Source organism: Saccopteryx leptura, chromosome X (assembly GCF_036850995.1).
Source record: "Saccopteryx leptura isolate mSacLep1 chromosome X, mSacLep1_pri_phased_curated, whole genome shotgun sequence".
Taxonomy (NCBI): Eukaryota; Metazoa; Chordata; class Mammalia; order Chiroptera; family Emballonuridae; genus Saccopteryx; species Saccopteryx leptura.
The window spans coordinates 29,748,980-29,760,731 of NC_089516.1; the positions used below are offsets into that span (position 1 = coordinate 29,748,980).

Consider the following 11,752-nt stretch of genomic DNA (forward strand, 5'->3'; position numbering starts at 1 on the left):
TTTGTATTTTTTTCTGAAGCTGGAAACGGGGAGAGACAGTCAGACAGACTCCCGCATGTGCCCGACCTGGATCCACCTGGCACGCCCACCAGGGGCGACGCTCTGCCCACCAGGGGGCGATGCTCTGCCCCTCCGGGGCGTCGCTCTGCCGCGACCAGAGCCACTCTAGCGCCTGGGGCAGAGGCCAAGGAGCCATCCCCAGCGCCCGGGCCATCTTTGCTCCATTGGAGCCTTGGCTGTGGGAGGGGAAGAGAGAGACAGAGAGGGAGGAGGGGGGGTGGGGTGGAGAAGCAAATGGGCGCCTCTCCTATGTGCCCTGGCCGGGAATCAAACCCGGGTCCCCCGCACGCCAGGCCGACGCTCTACCGCTGAGCCAACCGGCCAGGGCCTCTGGGGGTTTTCTATAAAGAGCAGGATTTTATATCGGAAGAGGGCGGACCCAAAATATGGCAGCTGGCAGCGTCAAGGAGAGGGCCCTGAGGGAGTAATCAGGGACCCTGGGAGCTAGAACAGAGTCAGCCCTGGGAGTCAGTGCTGTGTCTCTTTCCTATCTCATCCAGATCTGAGACATTTTGGAGGTTTAATATAAGGAGCCAGGCTTCAGCTAAGCAGAGGGCGGCATCAGGCCTCACGGGGGCGGCATTCCCTGACTTCCGCATCCGGGTCTCAGAGACTGGGGGGGGGGGGTTGTTATAAAGAGCGGGACTTCATATCAGAAGAGGGCGGGCCCAAAATATGGCAAGGTCAAGTAGGAGGCCCTGAGGGAGTAATCAGGGATCCTTGGACCTAGAACATAGTCAGCCCTGGGAGTCAATGCTGTGTTTCTTTCCTATCGCATCCAGATCTGGACATTTTGGAGGTTTAATATAAGGAGCGAGGCTTCAGATAAGCAGAGGGCGGCCTCAGGCCTCTTGGGCGGCGGCATTCCCTGACTTCAGCCTCGAGGTCTCAGAGACTCTGGGGGTTTGATATAAGAAACAAGACTTCAGATCTGCAGAGTGTCGGCATAGCACCTTCTAAATTAAGGTAGGACCCTAAGGGATGACTTAGGGGACGCTAGACCCTACAACAGTGGAGACCCTACAGAAATCCGCACCTCTTCTCAGCCCTGGGATTAGCGGAATAGCTTTTCTTTTGAGACTACCACTCTATTTGCTCTAGAGAATCTGCCAGAGGTGGGGCCTTACACCAAGCGTATGGCATATGGCCATCAGAGGGAGGGCACTGAGGCACTACAAGGAATCAAGCTGTTTTGAATCTGAGGAAGGAATTAGGGGGAATTCTACTCCAGAACAAGTTTGGGTCTCACAGAAATCCACCCCACTGCCACTTTCATTTCTAAGAGACACCGGGCAGGGTTTTCGACTGAGAGTTCCCTCCTTTTTTCTGAGGTGATGAGCCTCAGGTAGTTGACAGATTTAGATTAAGGGGGCTACATTCATGTCACCAAGGGGAGGAGTTTCAAGCCCTGAGTTCTTTAAAGGTGAGGACTCTGAGGGAAGACAAAGGTAACCCTGATACCCAGAGCATAGGGAGCCTAACTGCTCCCTTGCTCCCAAGTCTTGCTCCTTTCCTCCCAAAACTCAGGATGACTGAGGAGAAACCTCACATCAGAATATATGGAATCCCAGCCCCATTTTGCCACTTTTGTCTGCCATGAGAGGCAGTACATGGTGGCTATCTGTGGTGTCTCTCATGTCCTGCTTCGTGTTTTATGAAGGTGAGAGTTTAGTCTCAATGAAAGTGGCCTGAGGTCCACACAGGGAGTTATCCCAGACCTGGTAAGACATCAAGGTTAAGAATGAGAGGACTCCCCATTCCAGGACAGACATACCTTGCACAGTTCGTCCATGTCATGCTGTCCCCCGTGGGAAATTGTGGGCAAATGTGACCAGACGTGGGGCCCCCTCACATTCTTCTGTTCAGTCTCAAGCGTGTGTAGCATCGTTCTGAGAGTTTTGCCTTAGGCAGACAGAGGGGGTGTCACAGGCCCTGCCAGGGGAAAGGTGAGGACCTTGAGTGAGCACAGAGGGGACCATCTACCGCAGAACAGTGGTGACCTCACAGAGTCTGGACTCTCTCTTGACAGCTCTGGAGGTCCATAGCTGTGCTTGCCCTCTGAATGCTGAGGTGCTCCCTTGTTTCCTGTTATAGGAGCTCCAGGAACCAGGAGGTAAAGGCCTTGGTCTGAGGCACGCAAACACACGTCACAGAGCAGAGGAGGTCCAGGAAGTGCCAGCAGTCAAGGTGAGGTTCCTGCCCTGAATGTGTCCCCAGGGTCTCCCCCACACCAGAGTAGAGGAGACCCTACAGCACCTGACCCCACCACACTGTCGTCAGGTCTTGCTGACTGTATCTTGAGGAACCATATGACTTCCTCCTTCAGGATTGTAAGGGACAGGCCTCCTGGCTCCCGGGTGGAGTGATCCCAATGGGGCTTGTGAACACCCCTAAAGGGAAGACCTGCAGGTCACCTTTTTCAGAACTGCCAAGGGTGTGCTTCTCAGCTAAGGCCACTTACACTTCCTCTCTCTCTCAGGTCTGTGGAGCCCCATTACTCATCTCCTACCCACACTCCCGTGGCTGCTTGAAAAGTTGTCATGCCTCGAGCTCCAAAGCGTCGACGTGTATCTGATAGCGATGCACAGCGCCTTGTGGATGCACAGGGGGATACTTCCTCAACCTCCTCTACCTGCTCCTCCTCCCTTCCTTCCTCTTTCTCATACTCCTCCTCTTCCTCTTGCTGTCTTCTGATTTCAAGTAACTCAAGCACCTCAGAGGAAAGTCGTTCTTCTAGTGGGACAGATAATCTTTCCCAGAGCCCTCTAACTGTGGGCCTCTCCCCTACTGCCCATGTCACTCCATTAAGCCAATCCAGCAGCCAAGAAGAAGCGGGCCCAAGCACCATGCAGTCTCTGCCAGACACAGAGTTTGTGGCCAGATATGTGATTGATAACCTTGTATCTAATTTGGTGGGGTTTCTGCTCCTGAAATATCGCAAAAAGGAGCTGACCACAAAGGCAGAAATGCTGAGTAGTATCACCAAAGAGTACCAAAACCACTTTGCTATAATCTTTAGGGAAGCCTTGGAGTGCGCGCAGCTGGTTTATGGCATTGACATGAAGGAAGTGGATCCCACCAGCCAGTCCTATGTCCTAGTCACAAACCTGGGCCTCACCTATGATGGGTTAGTGGTGGGCAATGAGCACAGTATGCCCAAGACTGGCCTTCTGATACTCGTCCTTAGTATGATCTTCATGGAGGGTAATTGTGTTTCTGAAGATAAGATATGGGAAGCACTGAGTGTCATGGGGGTGTATCCTGGGCAAGATCATTGTATATATGGGGAACCCTGGGAACTTATCACTAAAAATTGGGTGCAGGAACAGTATCTTGAGTGCCGGCGGGTTCCGAACAGCCAGCCTACATGCTACGAGTTCCTGTGGGGTCCCAGGGCACATGCTGAAACGAGCAAGATGGAAGTCCTGAAGTTTTTGGCCCAAATCGATGGGAGTGACCCCAGATCCTTCCCAGGGTTGTATGAGGAGGCTTTGAAAGATGAGGAACAGAAATCCCAGGCCAGAATTGGCACCACAGATGATACTGTGATGGCCAGTACCTCTTCCTGCCCTGAGTGAAGTCCAAGGTAGATTCTTTATTTGCCTTTTAAGAGAGAAGTCAACGATCTAAGTAGTGGAGGGCCAAACTGGAGTTGAAGGAATCATAGTAAATAACATCTTTTTGTTTTTGTTCCATTGGGGTGACTTAGAAATGTATCTTTTTTTTTAATTTTTTTGGTATTTTAAAATGTTACTTTAAGTAGAATGTTTATCAGCTTCAGAATCTAAGTTTACAAATGACATAGGTCACACATTTATTGCTATTATCAATGTTAAACAAATAGGGAATTCTTATATTTTATCTGTAGTTTGTAATGAGAATGTTTATCAGCTTTAGAATCTAAGTTTACAAATGACAATAGGTCACATTTATTGCTATTATCAATGTTAAGAGAAAAACTTTTGCTATTTTGTAAAACAAATAGGGAATTCTTATATTTTATCTGTAGTTTGTAATGAGAATGTTTATCAGCTTCAGAATATAAGTTTACAAATGACATAGGTCACATATTTATTGCTATTATCAATGTTAAGAGACTTTTGCTATTTTGTAAAACACATAGGTATTCTTGTATTTTATCTGTAGTCTGTAATGAGATAACATGGCATTATAATAAGAATTCTTTTTGAAATGTAAAAGAACTTAGCAGCAAAATAGAGAAAAACAAAATAGCTAAATTTTGAATTTTTGCATCATTTTTAGTCTGTCATTCTGTAAAATTAAAAAATATATACCTGGATTTTCTTACCTTCTTCAAAAATATAGAAAAATAAATAGTAATAAATAAAATCTCTTCTCACTGGCTCATTTTTATCCTAAGCACTCACTGAAACTCGACTGTTCGGAAGATCCTATGTTAGCAGTGGGGACACTAGTATAAGCAGGACAGACCCACCCACAGAATTATGGTATAGGAGCCAGCCACAGTCATATAAGGAAGGTGGTGAGGTGTCCCCTAAGTCCTCTAGAACAAGTAAAAAAAGGACAGAGGCACTGGAGCTGCAGGAAAGAGCACTCAATTGAAAATGGCCTGAGCCAAGGCAGTTTGGAGCTTTGGAAAACTGTGATTCCCTCTGTGGGGGTTAATTATAATAAAGCTGAGTGGTGGCAGTGGCTTGACTATTGGATGTTGTGCAAAACATATGGCCTGGGATAGCCAGAGATGACTCCATTAGAAGTCATTTTAATTAGATTACCTTTAATGTAATTTGGACAATTTTAAGTAATGTATAGATTTTTGTTGGGAGTAAATGAAAAATAAAAAAAGATTGGATGGAAGAGCAGCTGTGAAGAAGGGACAGACTTGGTCTTTGATTCAAATTTTAGGAGCTTTGACTAGTATCCAACTGGGGAAGACTTCCCCACACCCAAATTTAGAAATTTATCCTCTAAGAAGGAAGGAAAATATACTGAGTTTTATTAACAAAGCAGAATCTTTGACTGGTTTAGTATTCCGTGTCCTATTAAGCTGAATATTCTCTGAGATGTACTAGATAACAAGAACAAAACACTTCTAGAATAGAAGAGAGTAGGGCTTGGAGATAATACTAGAAATAACAGGCATTTATCAAAGTTCCACTGTACACCAGACACTGGATGAGGTGTTTTACATATATACTCTACATCCTGCAGTCCTACAATACAGGGCATACCAAACTCACTCACTTCACAGGTAAAGAACCTGGGGCACATAGAGCCTGGTAATTTTCCCAGGATCACATGGCTAGTAAGTGTCAAGTGGAGATTAGATCCCTGGTCTGAATTCATGTAAAGTCCAAGCTATTTCCAGACTGTGCCTGACCTTCTCACTCATAAATAATTTTCCTTCTCAGTACTTCATGATGTTTCTCTGGCAAAAAGAGGCACCCTGTGGCTAAAAACAGGCCTAAGGAAGAAAAGTGACAATGTGAATCAAACACATATGGGGACTGTATGTGGGCTTTCTTTACTTAAGGGCCCCCTGCCCAAGTCCCAGGATTCCTTGAAAGCTGAGGTGCCGGCATTTTTGTCCAGTCTGAGCACTTTCCCACATGACAACACCCTTCCCCTTTTCTTCCCTTGTTCTTCCTCTTTGTTCCCTGTCCAAATCTGGAACCTAACTTGCTGACCAGCTTGTCACTGTTACTTCCTCTGAAGGCCGTGCCCACTCACACTGGAACCATACCCAAATCTCCTGCCCCCTCCTTAACAGAAAGCATTTCTACTCCCTGCTAAAGTCTTACTATCATCCATCACTTACCCTAGAACACCTCTCATGGAAAATGTCCCTTTGAATTTGAACAGTGACCTATAGATACTTGGCCAACCTGCTGGATGTTTACAACACATTCTTAAAACATTTTCCAAATGAACTGGTAAGTAAAATCTGATTTGACCCATAATCTACCAATTTTGGGGTGTAAACCTGAAGTTAGTTTTTGAAAATACCTGATATTTATAGCAGCATTTTAAAATTTTACTTAGAAAATTAAATTTAACAGGGTGACATTGATCAATAAGAGTACATAGGTTTCAGGTAAATGTTTCTATAGCATTTCAACTGTTGTTTATGTTTTATATCCATCACCTAATGTCAAATAATTTTTTGTCATGGTATATTTGTCCCTTTTTATACCCCCCTTCTTTCCAAATTCCTCTTCCCCTGGTAACCACTTCACTTTTATCTATGTCCATGAGTCTCAGTTTTATATCCTACCTATGTGTGAAATCATACAGTGCTTAACTTTTTCTGATTAACTTATTTCACTCAGTATAATGCTCTCAAGGTCCATCCATGTTGTCAAAAATGGCACTATGTCACCATTTCCTATGTGGTACATATATACTATTCCATTATTTAATCTTCTGTTAAGGGAGACTTTGATTATTTCCATGTCTTGGCCACTGTGAATAATACTGTGATGATCATGGGGCTGCATGTGTCTTTATGTACCAATGTTTTATACCAAGTAGAGGGATTGCTGGGTCATATGGTAGTTCTATTCTTAATTTGTTGAGGAACCACCATATTTTCTTCCATAATGATTGTACTACTTTACATTCCCACCAGCAGTGAATGAGGGTTCCTTTTTCTCCACAGCCTCTCCAACACTTGTTATTACCTGTCTTGTCGATAACGGGCAGTCTAACAGGTGTGACATGGTATCTCATTGTAGTTTTGATTTGCATTTCTCTAATAGCTAGTGAAGATGAGTATCTTTTCATATATCTGTTGGCCATTTGTATGTCCTCTGGGAGAAATGTCTGTTCAGGTCCTCTCTCCATTTTTTAATTGAATTGTTTTAATGAGGTGTCTTATTTGAAACTGGCCACTGAACACATAACACAGATGAATTAGCTTATCTAGGTGGTCAAATCCCAAGGCCTCCCTCATAAGTGGTAGATAAGAAAAAACCATGGCAATCACTGTGGAACAAATATCTAAATGCCTCAAAACTTGGAGGCCTCTAACAGGTGAAAAATGGTTTCTTGATAAGCATGCTCACCCTAGTTAAAAAAAGACAAAAAAAAAAAAGATCTATTTTTCCACTGTTTTTTGTCTACGTATCTGTCCCACAAGAAAAGGATCCTTTTCAGTGTGCCTGATAACACCCATAAAGTTGTTCAGGTATGTTCAGTCATGTAGACGGTAACAGAGTCTTAGAAGAATTTGGACATGCAACAAAAGGAAGGACAAAATGCTTACCCAATTGAGCTTATACCAGTTACCTCAAAGGGAAGTGTAGAAAAGTGTTTTTTTGTTTGTTTGTTTTTGTTTTTGTTTTTTTTACAGAGACAGAGAGAGAGTCAGAGAGAGGGATAGATAGGAACAGACAGACAGGAATGAAGAGAGAAGAGAAGCATCAATCATCAGTTTTTTGTTGCAACACCTTAGTTGTTCATTGATTGCTTTCTCATATGTGCCTTGACCGTGGGTCTTCAGCAGACCGAGTAACCCCTTGCTCAAGCCAGTGACCTTGGGTCCAAGCTGGTGAGCTTTCCTCAAACCAGATGAGCCCTCGCTCAAGCTGGCAACCTCGGGGTCTCGTACCTGGGTCCTCCACATCCCAGTCTGATGCTCTGTCCACTGCGCCACCGCCTGATCAGGCTAGAAAAGTGTTATTGAATGATGATGGCAGACCCTTTCGGTTAATATTTACAGGACACTGTAATATTTACAAGTGATTCTGTATTTGAAATCACCTGTCACATAGCAGTCATCTGAAAAAGTTGGAGAATTTAAGGCAAATTTGACCTTCTTAAGAATTCCTACATGAAATAAAGGTTAATATCATAACAAATTATAATTGTTTTATAATTAGTTGCAAAAGGTAAGACTTCCTTCCTTTTTATATCCACATAGTATTCCCGTCTTCTTCGCATGGATATTCCTGACCTATCTGGGCTGTTGGTCCCCAGTCAGCAGCCCTAATCATTCACATAGTCCCAACCTCTATGTGGGGTTGCTCTGCACACTGGGGAAAATCCCCAGCCTCTAGCAGGCATCATGACAGTTCAGAGCCTAATATGTAACAGTATAATATGGGAGAGATTATAGGATCTCATCCATATCTTGTCTTCCTCTCCTTTGTGGGCATGTAGAAAAACTACATTGCCAGTCCACTTTCAATTAGGAACGGTCATGTGATACCTATTGTCACTGAGCTATGAGCAGAAGCATTTTCACATCCAGGCATTTGGGAGCCAGTGTGACAGTTCCATCCTTCAAGTTTCCTTCAACAGCAAACACAGAATCCCTATGTTAAGATGGTGGAACTACAACCTTGAGGTATCCCAGATCCCTGAGTTACCAGATAGAAAAAATCTCCTGCCTAACTCAATGCAAATTTGCATGCACAATTTAAAAACAACAAAAAACTTAAGCCATTTAAATTTCAGTTTTTGTCTGTTACTTCAACTGGCTAATTCACAACTTTATCTGCTGTTGTTGTATTTAAATAATTTCATTACAAAGGTAATAGTGCATAAATGCATATATTCTATTGGGAAAAACTTGTAAACATAGATAATTTTCTCATTTATAAAGTTTCTCCAAAATTCATCCTTCTACTAAGAGGTAACCATAGCTAACATATTAACATGGTTATTAGGTTAAAGAAAAACGAGTGTGAATATTTTAAATTTTTATCAATATTGCTAAAATGTCCAAAAATTTTCATATGCACAATTATTGTATGTGAATACCATTCACTCTCAAAGATGTTTCATTATTCTTTTAAGTTTGGGTTGAAATTATGTGTAAAAATACTGTCTCACTGTTGTTTTAATTTATATCTCCCGATTTTCTAATTGCATTAAACAGAACATCATTCCTCACCTATATAAAGCAGGATTTATGCAGTGGTGGGCTGAGTAACAGGCTTCCTCTAGGCATGAGTTAAAATTTTGAAATTCTGAAATGTTTACAAGACATTTCCCTTTTACTTTGAGAAGCAAGGATTCAGTCAAGAGACAGGGAAGGTAACTAGATAGAACACCCTCAGCCATAAGGGGCATTGAAAGATTGAGGGGAAAACGACTGACAGAGTCCATGAGTGAGATCACAAGCAACACCAAGTTCAGAGAGCCCGAGGCATAATGGCAGCCAGGGCTCTGAGTCAAGAGTTCAGTTTAGGCCTGACCTGTGGTGGCGTAGTGGATAAAGCGTCGACCTGGAAATGCTGAGGTCGCCGGTTCGAAACCCTGGGCTTGCCTGGTCAAGGCACATATGGGAGTTGATACTTCCAGGTCCTCCCCTGTCTCTCTCTCCTCTCTGTCTCTCTCTCTCCTCTCTCAAATGAATAAATAAATAAAAAATTTTTAAGAAAGAGTTCAGTTTAGGGGGAAAGAACCCAAAGAAGAGAAGGTGGGGAGGGGAAAGATACAGAATAAGGAAAAGGAATATGCTGGGGAAATCTCTGATCATTCTCACCAACTGGAAGTTGCAGAGTCTGTCTGATGAATGGTTCAGTGGCATGCCAGATACCCTTCCCTAACCTTAGAGTCCCGCTACCTCTATCAGTAAGAGTAAAGTTGGCTCCCTGCATCACTCAGATAAGTTACATCTCTTGACTCCTCTACTGGTATGCCAGGGCTGGAAGCTGTCTTTATGCCTATTAGAGGCTGGGGGTTTTCCCCAGTGTGCAGAGGAACCTCACATAGAAGTTGGGACTATGTGAATGATTGGTGCTGGTCACTAGGGTCCAACAGCCCAGATAGGTCAGGAATATCCATGAGAAGAAGACAGGAATACTATGTGGATGTAAAAAGGAAGGAAATCTTACCTTTTGCAACAGCATGAATAGATTTGGAGAGTATTATATAAAGTGAAATAAGCTAGGCAGAGAAAGACAAATACCATATGATCTGACTTATATGTTGTAAAGCCAGTAGCCGTGGCCACCATCACAGCCACCTGGCCCATGCAGGTTCGCATTAGATTCAGACAGACAGTATTGAAACAATGGAGCCAAAAACTGGTGGGCTATCACCTTTAATCCTAGCTTGCATCCAGTGGGCAAGAAATATACACAGTGAGAAAACACTTCCCTTTCCATTCAGAGCTCCCAAAGCCACTGACTTATCCGAGTTTCCTAGAAGCAAAGGTTTCTACCTCACCAGCCTTATTTACCTCTGTTTCCCTTTTCCTCTCTGCACAAATTCTGCACTAACTGGCTTCTCCCTCAGCACTCCACCATCTTGGCTGCTTCTCCTGGCCTCCTCCATGTGGCCTTTCTCTGCTATCCTTTTTCTGCTCTCTCCTCTAATGCTAATCTCAGGAACCGAGAGAGAGCAAGCTCCCGGTCCGCCCCACTTTATAGTGTAGAAATCAAAACCTTTAATCCAATATACAAACAGGGAAGTCTCTGATACAAAGTCACTTATCTGAGGCATAATGGGATTCCTCATGAGAGTGCACTACCCACATCAAAACAGTGGGAAAGGCTTAGTCCCAAAACCAAGCCCCAGGCTACAAGGATCCTGCCTGCCCACAGCCCACCCCCAACACACATTAATATAGTCACGCCCATCCCAAGCAAGAAGGGCAACCAATATCATCACCTGGGCAACAGGCTTACATGTGGGCAGTGCCATCTTTAACAAAATGAACATAATATATTTTTTCTGCCCAACAATCCACCCCTATGCTGACTTCACTACCCACAATCTACACCACCGGCATCCCTGTGCAAGGAAATTAGGCACATTACACAAATTACAAATACATAACAAATCATACAATTTCAACAATTACAAAGGTAGATTTCACCAGTCTCTGAGCACTTTGCCAAAAGTACAAAATGTCTTCTGTCTTCTTTCTAGCCATGGGAAAATCTTCCTGGGGTGGGGGAAGGGCCTCTAGTAAAGCCCCCCCCCCAACCCCATCAGGGTATTTCACATTGTCCAAAATTCATAAGTCCATTCAACACAGGAACCAGTGCCCACTCCAGTCGTAGTCCAGGAAATCAGTCCACACACATGGGGCCTTAGCCACTCCCCTCATCCCTATCATCCTGGTAGGTCTTACACTGTCTCAAAGAGGAGCACATGCAAATGGCAGTCAGCATTTCCATCTCTGCTCTGGAGAGCATAGTAGCATTCAACCCTATGTCCCAAAATCACAGACCTACCAGGAGCATAGCAGGTACTCCTTCCAGCTGGGCTCTCCTCTTCTGGAGACTGCAGATTGCAACTCCAGCCCGATTCTCCTCATCCTCCAAAGGGGCACTGAAAACACCAGCTCCTGCTGCCAGACTTGAGCCCCGGGGCCGCTGCCACTTTCTGCTCTGCTGGGCCCCAGCCCCAGCCTTAGCCTCCTGCTGCTGCTGGTTCTCCACAACATCCAGGGTAGTCTGCAACTCACGAACCTGTGATTCCTTCTCCAGAAGTTGCTCCATTTCCAGTTAAATCTTGCAAACCTGGTTGCCTCCGCCTCCAGCGCTTCCTCCAGCTCCAGAGTCAGCATCTGTTTCTCCCACATTTTCTCTAGCTCCTTCCACTGCTCAGTTTGCAGGTCCTGTGCAGCCTCTTCCACAGAACTCTCAATTTCCTCACGCATGGCTGTAAAAGTCAGCCAGCCTATGTTCCCCAAAAGGACAGACATGGCAACTAGAACAGCAGCCAGTCCTCTACTCCACTGCTCAAAGGTGGT

The 11,752-nt window shown here is 44.4% G+C and overlaps 1 protein-coding gene across 1 annotated transcript; it reads left to right on the top strand.

Moving 5' to 3' along the window:
- Positions 1 to 2,600: 2,600 nt before the first annotated feature.
- Positions 2,601 to 3,638, top strand: LOC136386263 (melanoma-associated antigen 10-like). The gene has a single exon (XM_066357758.1). The coding sequence runs from the start codon at positions 2,601 to 2,603 to the stop codon at positions 3,636 to 3,638; it is 1,038 nt and encodes a 345-aa protein (XP_066213855.1).
- Positions 3,639 to 11,752: the final 8,114 nt, after the last annotated feature.